General features: G+C 56.5%; 1 protein-coding gene across 8 annotated transcripts in view; it reads right to left on the bottom strand.

Annotated features, from left to right (window-relative positions):
- COL16A1 (collagen type XVI alpha 1 chain) overlaps nucleotides 1-20,313 on the bottom strand; it is a 51,467-nt gene extending 31,154 nt beyond the window's left edge. For 2 of the 8 annotated variants that reach the window (XM_077964889.1, XM_077964892.1), the window contains exons 1-35: nucleotides 20,130-20,313; nucleotides 18,398-18,504; nucleotides 16,332-16,406; nucleotides 16,104-16,221; nucleotides 14,814-14,937; nucleotides 14,238-14,504; nucleotides 13,555-13,635; nucleotides 13,298-13,423; nucleotides 12,424-12,477; nucleotides 12,100-12,126; nucleotides 11,442-11,560; nucleotides 10,459-10,485; nucleotides 9,411-9,473; nucleotides 9,087-9,128; nucleotides 8,917-8,961; nucleotides 8,780-8,815; nucleotides 8,333-8,395; nucleotides 7,827-7,871; nucleotides 7,646-7,741; nucleotides 7,415-7,453; nucleotides 6,756-6,800; nucleotides 6,595-6,621; nucleotides 5,968-6,078; nucleotides 5,551-5,586; nucleotides 5,272-5,307; nucleotides 5,083-5,193; nucleotides 4,688-4,723; nucleotides 2,514-2,549; nucleotides 2,361-2,405; nucleotides 1,910-2,041; nucleotides 1,093-1,128; nucleotides 835-942; nucleotides 421-543; nucleotides 262-315; nucleotides 18-59 (exon numbers count right to left, since the gene is read on the bottom strand). In XM_077964889.1, the coding sequence (XP_077821015.1) occupies nucleotides 18-59; nucleotides 262-315; nucleotides 421-543; nucleotides 835-942; nucleotides 1,093-1,128; nucleotides 1,910-2,041; nucleotides 2,361-2,405; nucleotides 2,514-2,549; nucleotides 4,688-4,723; nucleotides 5,083-5,193; nucleotides 5,272-5,307; nucleotides 5,551-5,586; nucleotides 5,968-6,078; nucleotides 6,595-6,621; nucleotides 6,756-6,800; nucleotides 7,415-7,453; nucleotides 7,646-7,741; nucleotides 7,827-7,871; nucleotides 8,333-8,395; nucleotides 8,780-8,815; nucleotides 8,917-8,961; nucleotides 9,087-9,128; nucleotides 9,411-9,473; nucleotides 10,459-10,485; nucleotides 11,442-11,516 (1,509 nt within the window). In that variant the 5' untranslated portion in view covers nucleotides 11,517-11,560; nucleotides 12,100-12,126; nucleotides 12,424-12,477; ... (6 more) ...; nucleotides 18,398-18,504; nucleotides 20,130-20,313. The remainder of the gene's footprint in view (nucleotides 1-17; nucleotides 60-261; nucleotides 316-420; nucleotides 544-834; nucleotides 943-1,092; nucleotides 1,129-1,909; nucleotides 2,042-2,360; nucleotides 2,406-2,513; nucleotides 2,550-4,687; nucleotides 4,724-5,082; nucleotides 5,194-5,271; nucleotides 5,308-5,550; nucleotides 5,587-5,967; nucleotides 6,079-6,594; nucleotides 6,622-6,755; nucleotides 6,801-7,414; nucleotides 7,454-7,645; nucleotides 7,742-7,826; nucleotides 7,872-8,332; nucleotides 8,396-8,779; nucleotides 8,816-8,916; nucleotides 8,962-9,086; nucleotides 9,129-9,410; nucleotides 9,474-10,458; nucleotides 10,486-11,441; nucleotides 11,561-12,099; nucleotides 12,127-12,423; nucleotides 12,478-13,297; nucleotides 13,424-13,554; nucleotides 13,636-14,237; nucleotides 14,505-14,813; nucleotides 14,938-16,103; nucleotides 16,222-16,331; nucleotides 16,407-18,397; nucleotides 18,505-20,129) is intronic. The other 6 variants (XM_015133782.3, XM_015133791.3, XM_028836737.2 and 3 more) reach the window with 3 other exon arrangements.
- Nucleotides 20,314-20,562: the final 249 nt, after the last annotated feature.

The following is a 20,562-nucleotide window of genomic DNA, read 5'->3' as shown; positions in this document are numbered from 1 at the left end:
CAAGGCTAGAGACTCACCTGGGGTCCCTGGACTCCCCTTCCTGGAGGCCCTGGCTCTCCCTGAAGAGGCAGAAGGACAGTCCCTGGCTCGAGGTTCCCCAGTCACCCTTCACCCTTCTCCCCAGCCCCTTCTCCCCCAGCTTCTCCCTGCCCTGCACCCTGCCTCCATTTCCCACTCCAGGCCCACTGCCCCCATGGATCGGTCTATCCCACCCCTTGCCCTCACATAGCTGCAGCCCAGGGCCCCAAGACTCACACATACCTGCATGCCCTTCAGACCTGGGGGCCCTTGAACTCCTGGTAGACCGGGTTGGCCCTAAAAGGCACAAGGTGGCCCATGGAGTCCCTGCAGGGGAAAGGGGGACAGAAGGGAGAGGAGGCAAAGCCCAGGCAGGGAAGGGCCAGAGGGCAGGCAACTCACGGGTTTACCAGGTCGGCCCACGCCTTCGGGACCCGGTTCTCCTTTGGGGCCGGGCTGCCCAGGCCGTCCTGCCACATCTGTCACTGTCCCCTGCAGGCTGGGGCAGGCAGTGCAGCCATCACCCTGGTCAAAGATGGGTACAGCCTGGAGCCCATGAGCCAGCGCTGGCACCCAGGCCAGGATACCCTGCACCCCTCTGAACACTCTGCCCCTTGAATGCTCCCACCTCAGCCTGGGAAATCAAAACAGGCCCCTGACACTCCTAGCAGAGGAGAAGCCCCGAGGAGCCTCCACTCAGTGACTCTGACAGCCGTTAAGGCCCCAGCTGGCCCTGCAGTCCTTCCCTCACTGGTGCGCCACCTGATTTTTTTATGCAGCAAACTCCCCTGACCCCAACCACCCCACCTGACTAACCTTTTCTCCTTTTGGCCCCGCAGGGCCTCGAACTCCAGGCTCTCCTGACAGTCCTGGCCGCCCTGTGGTTCCCGGCGTTCCAGGGTCTCCGGGATTCCCAGCATCACCCTGTAAGGAGCGGAGTTCAAGGAAGGCAAGGCTGACTCACGGTCCTTTGCTGGGGCTGAGGGTTCAGGGCTAGGGAAGGAGGAAAAGGAGGCAAGGAGGGGATCTGAGAGGATGCTGTGCCCACCCCCATGCCCACAGAGGCCCTCTCACCTTCTGCCCCTTCAGTCCACGCTCTCCAGCCTTGCCCTGAAGAGAAAGAATTTCCAGCACCCGCTCACTCATACCAGCCACCCTGAAGTGCCTGGCACCACATCAGTTTGGGGCATACAACAGTAAATAAACAAAACCAAATCTCTGCTTTCGTGCTAGTGAAGCATTATTGCCCAGGGTCAGAGGAGAGATTTGTGCCAGACTCCTTGCCTGGGTGACATGGGCAAATTAGCTCATCTATCTCTGTACCTCAGTTTCTTCAGCTGTCAAATGGGGATGATAAAAATAGTATAGGCTTCTGCCCTATAAGGATCCTGTGAGGTTAGACAAGTGAATATGTCGTGTGCAGCAGTGCCTGGCACATAGTGTCCACTGTGGCAGTGCTGGCCATTACTATGAAAGCAGTAACAGTGATAATAACCACAGTGGTAACTGCCATTTCCCCAGTGCCCATGGTGTGCTGCTAAGCACTTCACACATGTCATTACTAGGCTTTACTCTGTGCAAGAAACAGAGGTGGAGAGAAGTGACTTGCTCAAGTCAAAGACTTAGTAAGAGGCAAAGCTAAGATTGGAACCCAGGTCTCTCTGGTCCTAGGATGGCGCTCTTTCTGCCCACTCTGACATACTCTGTCCCAGGATAAAGGGCAGAGACCTGTGAGGGCAGCTCCTTCTGGAGACAGAGGCTCTGACCCCGCCACACCCTCCCCACTACCCCCAACTGCCCAGGGAGTCAAGAGACCCAGGCAGGACCCCTCCCCTGTCCTAAGCCCTGCCTGCATCCCCCTCCAGAGGCCCCTGCCTATATCCCACCTCACCTGTTTTCCTGGCAAGCCAAAGCCTGGAGGCCCAGGTTCCCCCTTCTCTCCGGATGGGCCAGGCAAGGCCACCACACGGACATCCCCATCCTGAAGGTTGGACAGGGCTGGACACGGCTCACAGGGCTCCCCCTGCCAGGCAAGGACATTGGGTTAGGGGGTCCTCCAGGCCCTAGTGCATTTGAGCCAGGTTTGGAATCTAGGGCTGGGGAATGTCACTGGGTCTGACACTGCACCTCTGCTGGGTGAGGGGTTATCTCAGGAAAGATGAAGGGAGAACAGGAAAGAAACAAAGGTGGAGCTGAGTGATCAGGGGTCTCGTGCTTTGCCAAGGAGTCAGACTCTGCCTAACAGACAGCAAGGAGCCCCAGAGGGTTTGAAGTCGAGCAAAACGAGTGTCTGTCTAGGAAGCTCACCCAGGCTGCAGCACAGAGAATGTCCCCAGACTCACCTTCGCCCCTTTGATGCCTACTGGTCCCACTGGTCCTGGTGGCCCCTGCATGTTAAGACGCTCCATGTAATGCCCAGCAGCTGCCGAGGCCATGCCTGTCAGCCCCTCCCACCTTGTCCTCTCCCAAGCTGTTGCCATCCCAAACATACTTACTGGACTGCCAGCTGGCCCTGCCTCCCCGAAGTTACCCTGAGAGAAAGCACAAAAGCCATGATTGAAGAGGGGATGCAGTCTAGGTGCCAGAGCAATTGCAAACCCAAAACTATAAAAGCAGCCCCTTTGGATGTCCAGACTACCCTCTCACGTCCAGAGAGGAAGAGGGCTTTCTCCAAGGTCCCCAAGGGAGTCTGTGACCAGCCAGGGGCTAGAAGCCCTATTTCTGCTCCCAGCCTCACCTCATGGAATCCAGTCCACCCTCAGCCCTGGCTCAGAACACAAAAATCATGAATGCATTTTTCCAACAGCCTTTCATTGGACACCTTTATACACGGAGCACTGGGCTGAGGCAGTGGGTAGACAGCAGTGAGCAGCACAAACAGTAATGCCTGTTGAGCTTGCACATGCAGAACTTTCTAAATCATTTTAAACAATGGTGAGTACTATGAAGGAAATCAACAAGGTGATGAGACAGAGTAAGTGGAGGTGGTCAGAGAGGTGTTAACCCTGATTATTACCAGAAGAATGAGAATAAGGTCATCCAATGAAAGGATAGGGGGAGGGTAGAAAGGAAAAACATTCTAGATGTTTCTAGTGGGAACCACAAGTACAAAATCTGACAGGTGGGAGTAGTCCAGACATATTCCATAATGGAAAGAAGGTTCACATGGCTGAAGCACGGTAAACCAGAAGAGAAGGGGAAGAAGTGGATGAATGTGGGAAGGATGGGGGCTGGGGCATCCGGGGTCCTGTGAGGCACAGCAGAGCTATGGTAGAAAGTAAGTCACAGAGGGACTGTAAGGAGGGAAATACTGATTATTCTACAAAGCCACATTAAACTACTGGATGAAGGCCAGGCACGATGGCTCACACCTGTAATCCCAGCACTTTGGGAGGCCAAGGAGGGTAGATCACTTGAGGTCAGGAGTTTGAGACCAGCGTGGCCAACATGGCAAAACCCCGTCTCTACGAAAACTACAAAAATTAGCTGAGTGTGGTGGTGCACGGCTGTAATCCCAGCAAATCGGGAGGCTGAGGCAGGAGAATCGCTTGAACCTGGGAGACGAAGGTTGCAGTGAGCAGCGATCATGCCACTGCACTCCAGCCTGGGCAACAGAGTGAGACTCCGTCTCAAAAAAAAAAAACCAGATGAAAACTGGACTGCTGCAGGGCTGCAGTGGCCACGGGCAGGCCCGAGGAGGTTCCACCATGCAGGAGAGAGGCCATGGGAACGCAGATTACCATGGCAGTGGTGGGCATGGAGAGAAGTGGAGGAGTGAGAGAACCCTCATGGGCAGAACTGTCAGGGCTCGCTGGGGGGCTAGAGGCAGGAGGGGACAGTGTCAGGAGTGGAGGACCTGAGGACGACTGTAAGGCTGGGCTTTGAGGGGCTGGCTGTGAGCTGATGACTGAGATGGAGAAGCTGGGAAGAGGCGGCAGGCGGGTTGGGGGTGCAAAGGCCCCACATGCGATGTGACACGTGGGCTTCCCCTGTTAGGGTTGAGTCTGCACACATACTTCAGTGTTTCTCACACTTGAACATTCGTACACCCACAGAACCCCTCATTTGGGTAACACTGCATTAGAAGTTCAAGCCTGCCGTTTGTCTCCAATGCAATCATAAATAGATACGTTAACACAGGCACTGAAATTGACCCAGCGGCATAATGAAGATTACAGTCTCTGGAGCCAGGCTTCCTGGGCTCAATCCCAGCTCTGCATCCAATCACCTGTGTAACTTTGGGCAATTTACTTGGCCTTTCTGTGCCTCCGTTTCCTCATCTGTGAAACGGGAATAAGGGAGCACCTACCCCATAAAAACTGGGAGGACAAAACAAGTGAACACACTTACAAGATTTGGAATAGTGCCCGGCACATAATAAGCAATAAAGAAGTGTTACATATTGTCAATATTATAAAGTAATCTTGAATGTGCTTAATAGTTTTAGAATATCATCACACCTACACTAAGGAATTATCTTACAGAACATGAGGGCTCTCAGAAATACATTCTTTGACTCCAGTCTGCAAAGCACTAGTAAATTAATTTTACTGTGAATTTACCGTCTGAATCTCTTGTTTATATTACCCTTATTCCCCGCCCGCGCCGCTCCTCCCCTGCCTCCCTGCCTAGAAACCCCAGTGTCCCTGACATCTAACCCAGGTCTCACCTTCTCTCCTTTCAGCCCTGGCAACCCAGCTTTCCCCTGAAAAACAACCAAGACAGAGTCTCAACATCTCCCCACTCCCACCTCTCCAAGGCTCCCCAGGTCCCAGTGTCCAACCGGAAAGAGAAACATAAGATAGGAATTGTGTCCTTCAGGTAGCTGGACAGTTTCTTCAGTTAGACAACTGAAGCCAGAGGTGCTAAGAGGAAGTTCCAGGGCAAGGAGCCTGGGGCAGCACAGGGACGGAGGGAGGGACGAGGAGACAGGCCTGGGACACCTGCCTCTTCCGCTCCCTCCTGATCCCTGCCCTGAGACTTGGGATCTGAAAAGCCAAGGAGATCACCAGTATGGCAAGGATGGGCTGAATTGGGCTGGACTGGGAGAAAGTAGTCACTCACCGGAAGGCCAGGCAGACCAAAGCCAGGGGAGCCCACATCTCCACTGGCCCCTGTGGAGGATGCAAGATGCTGGGCCCCTACAACCGAGCTGCAGGACAAGCAGGACTCCCCCTGTGTAAAGAAGAGGAAGGATCAGAAATACTCCCAGGTAGGCAGAGGAGGGCAACCAGGAGAGCGGGGTTCCCTCACCTTCTCTCCTTTGATGCCTTGGATGCCAGGGTCTCCCTGCAGGGAAAAAAAAGGTTTGTGGGCTGAGACAGGGCACGATGGGGCACCCCCAAACTCCCTGGCAATATGCGAGGACAGCAATGTCACACACGCAAACCATCCAAACACCTAGGGGTCCCATAGGGTTCAAGGCCAGCACCCCAGAGGCAGGGTTCATCAACCCACATAACAAGCAGGAGCATGGCGGGGGAGGGAATGAGGCCAGGTTAAGTTACCCCAGTGGAAAGTTCCCGCACGTACCCTGTCGCCTTTTTGTCCGACAGTTTTCGGGTGGTCCTGAAAGAAGGGGTCTGTGAGAGAGGGGGCTCACCCAGTCCTGCTCACTCCTTTCCCCCACCCCCAAAACACACCCAATCCTAGGACACAGCCTCACTCACAATAAGGGTGGACTCCCTCCCAGCTTGCCCAAAAGGCATCCTAGAGTCTCCTGGAAAGTCCTGGGAGGTTGCCATGGAGACCTGAGGTGGCACTCTAGCCCAGCCCTGAGCTCTGTGGTTCAGACCCCTTAATACCATGAGAGCCTAGACTCTCTGCCCATAATCTCTCTGTAGCCATGAGAAGTACACAGTCCCTCTGCCCAACTCCTCTCTATGATCATGCCCCCAGGTTTCTTTGTGTGCTGGGGGAGGTCCCTCAGTGGTCACCCTGGGCACTCACTCTGGCTGATACAGGATCACCAGGCTCCCCTTTGGGCCCTGGCTTTCCAGGGAGTCCGACAAAGCTCTGGAACCCTTCAGGCAGTGTTGGGCACACTTCACAGGGGTCACCCTAGCAGAACGGAAAGGCAATAAGTGGACAGGGTGGGGCTGAGACCCCGGGGAAGGCAAGGGGCCTCTTGCACATACCAGCCTTAGACGTTGGGTCTGCCAGAGCCCCACCCCCAACATCAAAGTGGACAGCAGGAATGCCGCTGGGGCTTCCTGTTCAACTGACTCATTCATTCACCACAAGATTCCAGGGCGGCACAGAACTACATCCTCGCTGTAAGCCTTGAAACATGACTGTGTCCCACTGACAGACATGGAAACTTGGGCTAAGAGACAAGCTAATTGACTCAGACCTTTCATAACCATGTGTGTGGTGGAGGCAGGGTTTGAACCCAGCTCACCCCCAAGCCAGGTTCTTTATGTACTCATTGCACATGGACATCAGAGGAAGAAAGGGTGGGGGGCCCCTGAGGAAGGTCCAGCACCCCTAGGCCTAGGGCCCTTGATGGTCACTGTCGTTTGCAGAGAGGGGGGTCCCATTCCCACCCCGATCTGGGCAGCCAGGCCTGGGACTCACCTTCTCTCCCTTCACACCTGGTTTCCCCTGTTAGAAAAGAGGCAATGGGCATCAGTGCCAGGGCAGAGGGCTGGTGTGCCAACTGAGGGCTGGAGGACCTAGCCCCTCCCTCCAGAGGCCTTGGAAGAGCAACCCTCCCCCACTGGATTGAAGTCACTCACAGGTTTCCCACCAGGGCCTTCCTTTCCTGGGATCCCAGAGCTGCCCTGTGGTCAGAAGAAAGGATAAGGGGGTTGCCTCCTGGCCAATGCGACCTCGGTGCATTCCCCTTTCCCCACCCGTGCCCCTCTGTGATGGCAGAACATTCTTTGCCAAATCTCCCCATCGCCATTTGTCCCATTTGGTCGGTTCCTGTTGCCTGCCCTCCATGTCTAACCCACGTCATTTCAAAGGAAGAGAGAAAATGAGGCGTCTGTGTGCCCCTTCACTGTGCACAGGTTAGGAGGTGATCCGCGCGACCCCAGGGAAACCACAGCATCACAGACAGAAATTTCCAGAGCTTTCTGCACATCCAGGCACAAGGCCCTAAAATGAGCTCGGGCCCTCCAGCAAAGTCCACTTTGGTCTTTACAACACTTAGACCTGCCCATCCCTATACCTGGAACACAGGCTAAGGTTTCAACCTCAATGAGCACCGGGATGGGGACAGGACACTCCCCGCCAAGGGGCCTGGCCAAGCCGAGCTCAGCCTCCTCCTCCAAAGGCCTCGCCTCCTCCCTGGGACTTGTTTCCCCTGTGGGAAGCTGCCCCGGCCCCTTCTCCTGTCTCCTCCTGTCAAGCATGGAGCTCCCCACGTGACTGCATTCCCATCTATGCTTACCTTGTCTCCCTTAGGGCCTGGTGGACCACCTGGATCCCCCTGAGGGCAGAAACAGAGTCAAGTGGAAGTTTCCAGGGACCTCTCACCACAGCGAGATCTTCTACCCTCACCCTCTCCTCCAGCCAGGACTCCTGGGACAGAGCCTTATCTTCCCCGCTTCTTTCCCTGGCCAGAGTGGGAGAGGGGTCTCTGAGAAAAACACAGCAGCAGGAGAAGCAAGGAGGTACTCACCGGGGTCCCAGGCAGTCCTATCCCAGGGGGTCCAGGGAGGCCAGGGGGTCCGGGCTCTCCTGCCAGCCCCTCAGGCCCAACAAAGCCAGGGTCTCCCTGGCACAGACATAAGGTGGGCATCAGAGACCTGCTACCCCAGCCCTGCCACCTCATCTCCACCCCACAAACATCCACAACTCACCTTCTGCCCTTTGGGCCCAATGACACAGATTTCTCCTGGCCGGCCCTGTCGGGGGATAAGGGGGGAGGGTGTACAAACAGCCCTGAGGCTTGGCTATCATGCACGCTAATCATGTGAGATTACGGGATCAGGCTGTCATTAGTTTTTGGGCTATGAGTGTTAGTAGTACTATGTTTAGTGAGTATTATGTTTCAGTGTACCCACTGGGAGAGGTGAATGCCCACCTGTCCCACCCTCCCCGCCCCTCCCCCAAACCAGAGCCCACCCTGGTGCCCTGAGGTCAGCACATTGTCAACCTTAGGGTGTTAGAGGTTCGGGGCTCTGAGGCTGGGAGTAAGGAGGCCTGGGCTCAGGTCCTTTTCTGTCCCTGCTTGTGCCTCCTGGGGCACAGCCCCTCCCCACTCTGTGTGAGCAAGGGGAGGAGGCTGGATTCCGAAGGTTAAATCCCAGCATTCTCAGACCCCGTGCTGGGGGTTGTGGTGGGGAAGGGGGTCCCAGGCACCTACGTCCCGGCCTGGCTTTCCCGGCACACCCTTGAGGCCTCCGTCGCCCTTCTCGCCTTTCTGGCCCTGGGGAAGGAAGAAGCACAGTGACCAGGATGAGGGAAAGGCCTGGGACAGCTGGGCAGCTCCATCTGGGGGAGGGACAACTGCCTTCTAGACCCCTGGTCTCTGTCTCCCCTGAGAGTGAATGGCTTCAATCACCACGGGAGGGTAGACAACAGGAAGAACTTCCAGACCAGCCAGGCCACTCACGGGGGGAATCTGTGGCATTTCCCTCCAGGTCAGTTGGGTATTTGGACAAGGCAGGATGACTAGGGCGGGGGAGGAGGGTCCTGCCAGCTCTGTGCCCACTGACATCCTCTCCTAAGAGAACCCCAATTCCTCCTTGCTCATGGCTGTAGAGCCTGCAGACCTCCCTAGAACCCGCCCCTCCAAATCCAGGCTTGTTACCTTCTCGCCTGTTGAGCCTGGGAGTCCTGAGGGTCCCTGAGATGAGGAGGGGAGACAAAAGAAGGGAGGGAAGGAAGGGAGGGTAAGGCTGGACCCTGGACCCAGCACCCCTGCCCTATCCCTGATCCCACACTCACCAGAGCTCCTGACTGCCCCTTCTCTCCCTTTGGGCCTTCTGCACACTGAACAGGGGAACATGGTGTTGAGCGGGGGCAGAGGGTCACCTGATGGGCTGCCAAGCCCACAGCCCCTCCCCAGGGGCTGGCCCCATATTGGCCCTGAAGCAGGCATCACCTCCAAGTCTTACCTGAAGTGGGGCATCCGGGGAGATTCGAACACAGTCATTGCCCTGAGGGTAGGCAACAAGGGATCAGGGGTGGGAACTCTGGGGAAGTCCCCTAGACGTGTTGTGAGGAGGATCGGCCTGGGAACCCCATAGTCCTAAGTATCCCTAGAAAAGAGGGGCTTCCACACCTGAACCCCTAGAAAGACCCTGGCCCTCACCCCACTCCCCTGATCTGGGCCAGGCTGCAGGCTTTCTGCTGGGATGATGAGATGATGGCTCACATCCCACCTCACCCCAGGGCACAGCTGGCAAAGGTCCTGCCACGGGCAGGGCTGAGACACTTACCCGTGCTCCCTTCTCTCCCTTGGAGCCTGGTGGACCAGACAGGCCCCGCTCACCTTTCCCTCCCTGAGAGTGAAACCAGAATGGAAGCTAGGACCAGAGGGGGCACATGGGAGCCTCGAGGAAGCTCTCCCCACCCCTGTCCCCCTCCACCCATCCCCCACACATGGGTACAAAAATACGCACACATGTGAGCAGTGTCCTGCCCCGCCCCTCCCCCCACCACACACAAGCATGTGGATTCCACACCCATTCATCCACATGCTCTCCTACCCCAAGAGACTATATATGGCAAATCTACAGTCTCAAGGGGGGTATCCCATCCCCCACACCCGTACCCAAGCACATCAGCTCACACACAGCACAGCTGGAGGCGTATGGACACACACACGCACAGTGGCAGAAACCCACGCTGGCTGAGTGTCAGGCTGCCGGACTTCAAACCCTGTACTTGCTAGCATGTCACTCAGAGCAGGTCATGTCACCTTTCTGAGCCTCAGTTTCTTCATCAATAAAACGGTATTGACCAGCACATACAAGCCTAATTCACAGTTGCATAGCTTCCCTCCCCGTCATTCACAAGCTCTGTGGCCTCGTTAGGCCCACAGGTACACGGGTTCAACTCCAGCCTTTGTGTGCCATACATATGCAAACATGTGTCCCAAAGATGCATGTAGCCACACCCATACACAAGCATTCTAACACATCTAGTCAGACATATGTGGGCACAGCTGGGCCTCAGTTTCCCCTGAAGTAAAATGATAGCACCCACGCTGCAGGCTGAGTATTGAGAGGGTTCAGAAGGGTAACAAATGTGCACAGCTCTGGCCCAGGGCCTGGTGCACAGAAGGGTCTCAGAAAAGGGCAGCTCTTAGCATCTTTGTACACACACAACTCCCTGCTTTCTCTACCACGCATACACCTAATCACCCTACACACATACAGGCTTAGGTGGCCCTGATATAAACACACAGCCACAGGGTCACATGCTGTGGGAATGGCTGGGGTTGCCAAAGAGGACAGGAATGTCCTGTTCTCCATTAGGACTCACCTTGGGGCCAGAGGGAGCAAGTGTCACCTGAAGGGACAGAGGAGAGGGCATCACACTTCCAGTAGAGAGAGAAAACCAGGGGCCCAGAGAAGTCAAGCAATTTAGACAGGGTCACACAGCATGATAGCAGGACCAGCAGCCTGTATCCCAGTCCCTGCTCTGCCTCCCAGGCAAACTAGCGAGCGGACTCCATTTCCTCAGCCTGTAACATTTGCTGAGAGTCTAACCTACCTCCTCTAACCTGCCTGGCTTTGGTTAGCTCTGCCTCCCAGTTGCTGGGATAACATGGCTGCTTGGTTTCCATGGTAACCCCTGCACATCTGGGGACCATCAGCCTTACCAGATTTGGTGGGGGACTGGATTGAAAGAGGGGGTGGGGAGCAGAGGAGGTACTCCTGATATCCCTCAAAGTCAGGGGGCCTTGGAGCTGAGGGGAGCCAGGGTTGTGCCCTTGGTGGACCAATGTGGGAGGTCAACTCAGAATGTTAGACCACAGAAAAATGGTGACTCTTGCTGCCTATGGAAGAGGCACAGTTGGGTGCCAGGTGGCCTCACACTGAGCCCCTCTCCTTGCCCTTCTGGACCCCCAGAGGAAGGCTGGACCAGGGCCAGCTAGAAAGGGATAGCAGGCCCCGAACCAATGCTGTGGGAGCCCTTGCCGCGTGCTGAGCCAGCTCTTCCCCTTCTCTAGGCCTCTAGGAGAACGCAGGAAGCCTCCACCAGAGCAGGGGGAGAACTTGTGGGGAGTGCAAAGCTGGAATCAGCAACCAAGGCCCTGGTCCTGCCAGCCACCACCCCAGTCCTGCCGGCCACCACCCCCTGCCCAGGCCCTGAACCCGAACACACTGCAGATGACAAGGCAGGTCACCGGCTTTCTTCTACACAGCCCTGGCTTGGTGGGGATGGCAGTGGGGGTCAAGTCCGGCTCTGGGAGATGGGCAGGGAGTGAGAATGAAAGTGTACAAAGACCCCCTTGTCCTCACCCAGGAGGCTGCCAAGCCAGCTCTAGGCAACGTCCACTCCCGGCTCTTGCCCGCTCCACCCTGCACACCCTCCATTCACTCACATTGCTGTCCTGGGCACCATGGACACAGGGTGGACACTGAAAGGGAAAAGCAGGCCAAGAGGTCAATTCTGAGCCCCTGGAGTGAGCCCTCCCCACCTCCATCACCATCAGGCCCACAGAACATCACACATGTCTTGAGTGGAATCTGAGGGGACCCTGAAAATACGAATCCTATAAAACAAGCCTCACCCCTCATTTCCCACCCACCCAGCCCCACAGTCGTTTTTCAGAAGGGGAAACTGAGGCCCAGAGAGGAATAGCAATACACTCTAGGTCACACAGCATGCTGGGGCAGAGTATGGCCCAGAATCCAAGGGCACCGTGACTGAAGGCTGGGCTCTCCCCATGATGCCTGTGGCCCTTTGCTGCCAACTCAGCAGGAGTGTCCTCCAGGGCTACCTACCCCCCAACCCAAGGAGAGGCAGTGGGCAGACAGGGCCCAGCATCAGGCCCCCAAGGAATGCCAGGAGCTGTGTAGTCAGCCAGCACCCCTATGCTGAGGCTCCGTGCCCAAAGCCTGGTCCAAAGGGTTCACGCTGGCACCTCCCCTGCTGCCAGTCCCTTGGGAGGCTTACCTCATCGGCTGCTGTCTCCCGATGGACCTGAGGGAAGGGTGGGGGGCGTGGGAATGGGCAGGGAGCTCAGGAGGCCGAGCACTGTTTCCAACACCCCTACCCCCAAACCAACAGGAGTGGGCACTCTAGAGAGTGCCAGGCACTGCATCTGTCTCACCCCCATCCGTCCTTCTTGATCAGAGCTGGCACCTACATGTCCTAAGCTCTGTCCAGGAGGTGGGAAAGGCGGGAGGAGAGTGGGAGTGGAGCACCTTATCCCTGGGGTTTACAGGGGCACAGAGGGCAGACTGATGGCATGTGGGGTCCTCCACACCCCACCTCTACCTTTGCTCCCCTTTCTGCCTTCTGGTTGATTCTTCCCGTTAGCTGGGCATCCACCTGGGCAGACAGAGCGAAGAGAAATCCTTGAGGAGGGGGAAGTTCTGGGGCCCATGCTGGAAAGGGGTACCCAGGCAGGGGGCATGGACCCCAGGTATGCCCTCAGCCTGGCATCTGGCACCTCCTGGGGCATCGAGGGCCCGCTCAGGCCCCTGCGGCTGCCCCAACAGGTCCCCTTCCTTCTCCCCCACCCACCCATGTGATGTCAGAGCAAACAGGACCATGCATCAATGGCATCCTGTGTTCCTGCAGCCCAAGGCTGGGCAGGATGCCCAGGCGGGCAGGGAGACTGCCAGCCAGGGGGTGGGGCTAAGGGAGGAACCAGGTTTCCGTGCCACCTCTAAAGAACCTGAGAGTGGGCAGGGCAGCTGGCCACGGTGCTGGGTGTAAAACCAGTCTGGCACTGGCTGGCCCTGGGCCCAGGAGATTGAGCCATCCCTGTGGGGAAGCAGTATGACCTGACCTCTGATCCCAGGTACCTCTGTCCTGGAGAAACTGCCTTTGAGGGACAAGCTTAGTCCTGCCCTCATCAGAAGAGTCTGGATGGCATCCATGAGGGTCTAGGCAGTGCCAGAGGTAGATGGTACCACTCTCAACACCCATAGGTAGGTGGGCACAGGGCCACCCAGTGGTGGCCAGTGGGCTGTCTCTGCCTCCTTGAATCATTTAGGGGTGGTGTACAAATAGGGAGGGCTTCCAGTGCCCCTCCTGCCATGGGCCCATGGCCAACTGACCCTGGTGGCAGACGTCAGTCAGCTCAGGGGAGGGGTATCTCACGTATACCTGCCTGTGCTGGCATCTTCCTGTCCTGCCCACCCACCTGGCTGTTTTGAGGTTCCTCCAGGCAGAAACAGCGGGTGTAGACCTTGCCTTCAGACTGTGGATTGATCTCAATGAGCTCATTGCTCTGGGTATCCCGGCGGGCCTTGGAGGTCTCTGGGGGGCACTGTTCAGTGGAAGAGCAGGGCTAGGGTCAGTACAGGAGCAAACTCCTCCTAAGACCTCCAGGCATCACCTTCCAGACCCTCATCTCCAGCACAGTGTGTCCCTGGGCAGTCCAAGGGCCGAGCCACTCACCCCTGCCGGTAAAATCTCACAGCAGCCCTCCTCCAGCACGAGCTCCGGGTCACAGTAGATGTGCACCTGCTGAAGGTCAAACTGCAGGGGACACGTACATCAATTTCACTTCATTTTATTAAATAGCTCTGTGTCCTGGCCCCCCAGGAGGCACAGAGATGTCTCCGCCCCAGGATGTGACCTCAGGGTGTTTCCAGGCTGGCCTGGGAGACATCAAAAATAGAGCTGTCACCAAAGGCAGAACAAAACTGCGCGCACAGGAGCGAAGGAGAGGAGGCCCAGAGGAACAAAAGAGGAGGAGGTTCCATTCATGCTGGGCTTTGAAGGGCTGGTAGCTACTCAGCAGATGAGTATGCAAGGAAAGGCATTCCAGGTGGAGGTAACAGTGTAGGCAAAGGCACAGCAGTGTGAAAGTACTCGGTGAGCTGGTTGGCTAGGATGGAATTAATCAGAGCAGAGCTGCATGGAGAGAGGTAAAGGAAGACAATGCTGCAGACACTTATAAGGACCAGATCATGAAGGACCTTGAATGCCGGGTGAATATGTTTACGCTGCATTTGGAGGGCAACAGGAAAGCAGGGGAAGATTCTAAGCAGAAGGACTTGCTCCAATACAGATTCCAGGAAGCTCACTCAGGTTCCCAGAAGGCAGGAACAGAGGTCAGGGCCTGACCTAGCACTTACCGAGACAGGCTTGCCCTGCTCAGCATCCAAGCCTAGAAATACATGGCCCACAGGCCTCAGCGGTCGCCGGGGCCCCAGAGGCTGGGAGGAGGCTGAGCTGCAGTCCACGTGCACAGAGGCCACACGTCCAGCCACACTCAGCATCAGCTTGTGCCAACGCAGGTCGAAGAGCTGGGGCACTGGGAAGATGCAGGACACAAAGTCGCCATCCTGGCCCTGGGCCCTGAGCTCCAGGCTCCGCTCTTGGTTGTTGACTTCCAGGGAAATCTGGGTAGAATTTGGAAGGGGAAAGGACAGAGATTCAGAGCTCCAGAGTCAGCACAGGCACATTCAGGGACCTCGAGTTCATTTCACAGGAGGGGAAACTGAGGCCCAGGAAGAGAAGAAAGCTGGCTGGGGTCAAGGAGCTATACATCCTGAAAGAATGAGGCAGGTATTGTTGGGCTGGGGGCAGGCTTGAGGGTAGGCACAGGATGAAGCAGGGAGATCCCAGAAATCACAAGCCGGGATGAAAGCTTGGCTGGCCTGGTACTACCCAATGCCCTAAGAAGCAATCAGGGCACGGGGGAAGTTCACCTGTGGATACCCATCTGCATCGGTCACTTGAAACAGATACCACGTCTTCTGGTGGGTGTGTTTCTTCAGCAGTAGTGTCAGCACCAGGGCAAACTCCTCCGGGAGGCCCCGAGGGAATACTCGTCTGGAGATGGAGCAGGGAGGGTGCCCCGAGGCTCCAGTGAGGACCCAACTGCTGCCCACCGTGGGCCCTCAGGACTGCTGAGCCTACCCAAGACATCCACAGGCACACACCTTCCATCATATATATTCATTCACTCTCCACACCTTTACTGAGTGCCTTCCGTGAGCTGGGTGTGGGTCTGGCTGCTGGGAATAACAGTGGTGAAGGCCGGGCACGGTGGCTCACACCTGTAATCCCAGCACTGTGGGAGGCCGAGGCGGGCGGATCACTTGAGGCCAAGAGTTGGAGACCAGCCTGGGCAACATGGTGAAACCCCATCTCTACTAAAAATACAAAAATTAGGCAGGTGTAGTGGCAGGCTCCTGTAATCCCAGTTACTTGGGAGGCTGAGGCAGGAGAATCGCTTGAACCCAGGAGGTGGAGGTTATGGTGAGCCAAGATCATGCCACTGCACTCCAGCCTGGGCAACAGAGCAAGACTTGGTCTCAAAAAAAAATACACAGTTGTGAAAATACAGAGGCAGTGCTTGCCTTCATGGAGCCTTCAAGTCTGATGGGGGCAGGGAAGCCATGAGCAAAGAACCCCCAGAATGACTATTTCGCTATTGCATTGCAATTTGAATAAGTACTTCCAATGAACCCAGAATACTCTGGGTGAATAACTGAGCCTAGGGTGGAAGGAGAGATGCTGAAAAAAAGATGGAAAGGGTTCAGCATGACTAGAGCAGCAAGAGATAAAAAAGAGCCTTTTGAGAGCTGAGGTTGAAGAGGCAAGCAGGGGCCAGACCACCCAGGGGCTTGTGGGAGTTTGGACTTCACACACATGGTGCGCACACTCACATGCATGTGCGCGCGCACACACACACACGCACATGACTCTTGCCAGGTTCCCGCCCACATCCTGTGTTCTCACAGTGCCCATAGGATGCAGACATGTTCCCACCCACTGCTGGCCAGAGACAAGGGAAAGACAGAAGGTAGGTCTGCCAGGTACCGCCTCTCAGCACACCCCGCAAGCCCAGGGGTGGAGACCAGGTTGACTCCTGGCAGGGGGTGGGATGAAATGACCCACAGAGAGGCCCCTGGGTTTAAGCCCCACATCCAGAGTTGCTGAGGAGTGTGGCTGAGGTCAGTGTTGATTCTCAGTGGTCGCATGGATGCCTTTACCGCGTAGGCTGGGTCACGGAGGCCGCCCCCAGGCGCAGGATGAGAGGCCCCTTGGGGTTGCGGATCTTCTTGATGGCAGACATCTTCATGAGGCTGAGTCGACGGATGAGGTTGAAGCCTTTGGGGGAGACATCAGGTGAAGAGCTCAGCTGAGCAGGCGGAGCGGGGTACAGATCACTCCCAGAGGAAGGTCGTGGGGACGGCGGGATGAGATGGATGGGCGCTCACCAGTCACATTGGCTGGCAGGCTACTACTGTGTTCCAATTTGAGTCCTTCCTGCTGTGAAGGTGGGCAATGTGCACCTGGAAGAGAAGGGGCAGGGGGGCATTAGGTGCGCTCAGGCCAAGGTTGCTGCATGGCTGGACGCTTGGGGAACCTGGGAGGGAGCAAGTTTATAGTCCTCACTCTGGACCATCAGCTAGATCCTGCCTTCACCACCTGCCTTCTGACCCTGGCTCCCCAGGGAGCCTGGAGGCCCAGCAACCCAGCAAACGGTTGGGAAGACTGAGGCCCAGAGACTGAGGCCCAGGCCAAGCTCACTAAGTGAGGCAACAACAGAGCAGGCCCAGAACTCCAGGAACCCAAATCTCCCAACACTCCCAAGTCAGGAGCTAGGCCGGCAAGGGAGAGAATACACGAAACTCTAGGTGGCTCTCGAGCACAGATGGCGTGGGGGGCTGTGTGTTTATACATGTGCCCCTCCATGACGCACACCCAGGTAGGGGACAGAGGAGCTCTTCAGGGGTAAGGAAACGTCAGAATCATGCACACTGTGTGTTATGTGCAATTATATGTACATGTCTGTACCTGTGGGAGTTGTAGGTGCCCATGACACAAGGGATGACACGTGCAGCTGGCACATGTGCTCTCAGCAATGGGAACTTCCTACGTCCAAATCAGACAAGCAGGCCAGACACAAGTATGAGCCAACAGAATGAATATTTACCTGAATAACCACCTTGTGAAACAGTGAGAAGAGACTGAGGGTCTGAGGGCACCACAAGCTTAAGGGTACCACCAGGGCCTTGGAGCTCCAGGAAGGGCATATTAATGGGTAAGGGCTCCCAGAGAAGGAGATAGCGTAATTCAGGTTTCCAAAGCCCTGAAAGAACAGGTGGGCAGCCATGGGCCTCCATCTCCCTGGGGTTGACTGAGCAGAAGTGTTGGGGGAGGTGCTACAACAGAAAAGAGGCCAGAATCAAAAAGGCCTTCTCATCAATGCAGAGGGATAGGTGGGAGAAGACAGTGCAGACAGCTCCTAGAAGCTGGCCTTGCACTCCCTGGCTAGACTGGCTGGAAGAAGAAATCCTGGGGCCCAGGGGCCCAGTCCCAGTGACCCCACCGGACTCTCCCTCCCCCAGGTCTGGTCAGAAAGACCATCACTGTCTTCAGCATCACAGCAGCAATGGGTGACTCACCCCTTGGCAATGGGCCCAGATTCCTACAGATGTTGAAATTCTCTGTCCCATCCCCCCAAGGGACCCAGTGAGGGAGAGGGAGCAAAGCTCACGCACACACAAGCAGAAGCACATGTGTGCACATACAAGGGGCAGGCAGCCGCACTCACCCGGGTCCACAATCCCTTTCACCTCAGCTTCTTGGTTTTTTTGCTTTTCCTAGCTGGATTTGGGTCCTAGGAGTTCTGTTCTTGCTTGGCTAGGCAGCTGAGCTACTGAGCCCAGAGGGCACCCAGCAAGGCCAGGCAAGTTGCCCGGTCAACTTCCCCTGGCTTTGGGCCCTGGAAAGCTGCACCCTCTGTCTCATCCAGAGTCTGGGCCTCGGGGCGGGCCTTTTGTTAGAAATTCGGGGCCAGCCGTGGAGGAGAAGAAGCACGTGAGCTAAAGGGATGGAGTCTCCACCATGAAAAGGATCAGCGGGACTTGGGGTTCTCTGGGGAGGCGGCGTCCTTGTGCAGGGAGAGTTCACCGCCTGTTCCTCCCCACCCCACTGGTCCTACCAGCAATGTGTCCACAGGATTGGCTTACGTATTGGGGTGGGGGATTGTCCTGTTACACACAGAGACACAGGAATACATACGAATGCACAGAGCCAGTCTGAGAGACAAACAGAGAGATGCTCAGAGACATAAACATATGAAGACACACGTGCACACACTCTCCAGCTCACCGCACGTAGGCTCGAAGGCGCCAACACCTCAGACCACCCTGAGCCCAGACTCTGCTATAATTGCCCACATGACCACACATACATGGTCACATATGTGCAAGGACCCCAGCACCCCAGGAAACCAGTTGCAGGCCTGTGATACTCTGACTTTCCTGTGTCATCTCACCTGTATTTGCCCCATGGCTGAAGGTAGCCCAAAGACCGAGCAGCCACAGGCCAGGAGCCCAGGATACCCACATCCTGGTCCAAAGAGGTCGGCTACAGCCACAGCACCTGAAAACCACAGACACCGGGAAGGCGGATTTCTGAGTTCACATAGCACAACTCCACACGTGGGCAAGTCGTGGCCCGCCCGTGGGGCCCAGGCACTGGTATTGGGGTGGCAGGAGGTCTGGCCAGGCAACGGTCTCTCTCAGAGGCCCAACCACAGGCCCTGGGCTAGGATTTGAGCAGAGGTGATATTCAAAATATTTAACCACCGGTATGGCACGGATACCAGCTTTCAGGCAATGCAGAAACTGCCTACTGCACTGAAATAGTGTCCAGGCAGCATCCGGCTGCGCCTGTGGACACTTGCTGGATTGAGAAGAGGTCTAGAAGGTCTTAAAAGGCCAGAGAAGTTGGAATAGTGATGGGGGCTTAAAGCAGAAGCTATTTATCAAGACACATGGAAGTATTTCAATAGTCTAACACCTTGTGCACTGTCCTGGTATTTATACCAGCCTGATACTTTACTAGTTGCACCTAGCTCAGGCTGGGAAGCCCTGCCAGGCACCCACAGGGTCAGGGGCTGGTGACTGGGCTGAGATTGTGGGCCACAGGCTTCCACAGGGCTGTGGGGGGGGGCCAAGGAAGCTTTCCCCATGGGGACAATGGGCAGGAGAGCAGGTCTCTAGGGCTCAGGACCTCATTGCCAACCTCCTCCTGCCCACCCCCCCCCACCCACTGATGGATGCTTGTCTTTTAGTTTTATTAAACCCTGATGGATCGGCCCAGATAAATCAATGCAGGCTCAGCAAGCGGCCAGCAGAGCCATACATCATCTGGCCCCCCCAAGGACAGGCAGCTCACGTGCACAAACACAGAGCCATGCATGTGTCAGCGCAGCACACGCAGATGCACAGGTACACGTACATAAGGACACACATATGTGGTACCAGTGTGCATACAAAGCTATCTGCCCACAGGCATGCTCACAGAAACATATGCTCGCTGATATACCCAGACACACCAGCTTGCACATACCCACATGCGCACAGCCAGCCTATGACCACCCCTCCTGTAGGTCTCCCTGTTGGAAAGTTCTAATGCAAGTCTGACTGCATTCCTTCCAACTCTAATGGAATCCAATTTTCCTTCCCTCAATCATGGATAGGAAATGAAAACAGAAAGGGCCCCTTACCCCAATATATTTGGGATAGGACTCCAGCCCCCTTCTCCCTGGGACAGAACTGTGCCCCCAACCTATTCATCCCCCATCCTAGTGATATACACATCCCAGCTCTCAAACCCTATCCTGGCCTTCCTCCTGCCAGCCAATAGAAGAGCTGCCAGTTGTGGCGCCATGTGGGTGCATGTGGAGGCGTGAGGATGGATGTGATCCTGTCCCCTTCTGGCTCCTAGTCTCTGGTCGCCACTCCTCAGGCTCCAGCCAGAGTAGAGGGCTACAAGGACAGAGCCAGAGAAGCTTCCAAGGAGATGGCTCACCCCAATACAGAGGCGTAGATTTGGGCACAGGGACAGTCAGAACCAGGATGGAGTTTAGAGCTCATCTCGCTCTAGAGAAGATGACCAAGGCCCAGAGAGGGAATACCACTTTCCCCAGGTCACACAGCAAGTCTGGCAGAAAGGGCCTCTCAGCCCAGAGCCCTGAGGCCACCCACTGTATCCCCACTTACCGGTGGCCGGGGATCCCCCCACCTCGCTGAGCAGTGCAGGCAGCAGCCGGAGGAAGCAGAGGCTGGGTTCCTCAGGCCCGCTGGGGGTTCTCCATCTCTCCCTGACAGTCACAGGTCCCCAGCTTCCTGACACTCTCTGGAGCTCTCCCGGCTGTGGCGGCCCGGCGCACGCCTGCCGGGGACTGCCGGCCACTCCGGGTGGGGGAAGAGGGGCGGTTCCAGGGGGCTGGGGACCTGCCAGGGACACTAATGGAACACAGCTGGACTGGCCCGCCAGGGAGGAGGAGGAGGAGGGCCGAGAGGGGGCTCCAGCAGCAGCAGAGGCGGCTGGACTGCGGGGTGCACAGCCCCGCCCCGGGTCTGGCCGAGCTCCCAGGCCCGCCCCTCCTGCCTCACCGCCAGGTGAGCGAGCCTCGAGCTAGGCGGGACCCTG

Source organism: Macaca mulatta, chromosome 1 (genome assembly GCF_049350105.2).
Source record: "Macaca mulatta isolate MMU2019108-1 chromosome 1, T2T-MMU8v2.0, whole genome shotgun sequence".
NCBI classification, from domain to species: Eukaryota; Metazoa; Chordata; class Mammalia; order Primates; family Cercopithecidae; genus Macaca; species Macaca mulatta.
This window is presented reverse-complemented; position numbering and strand designations above follow the sequence as displayed.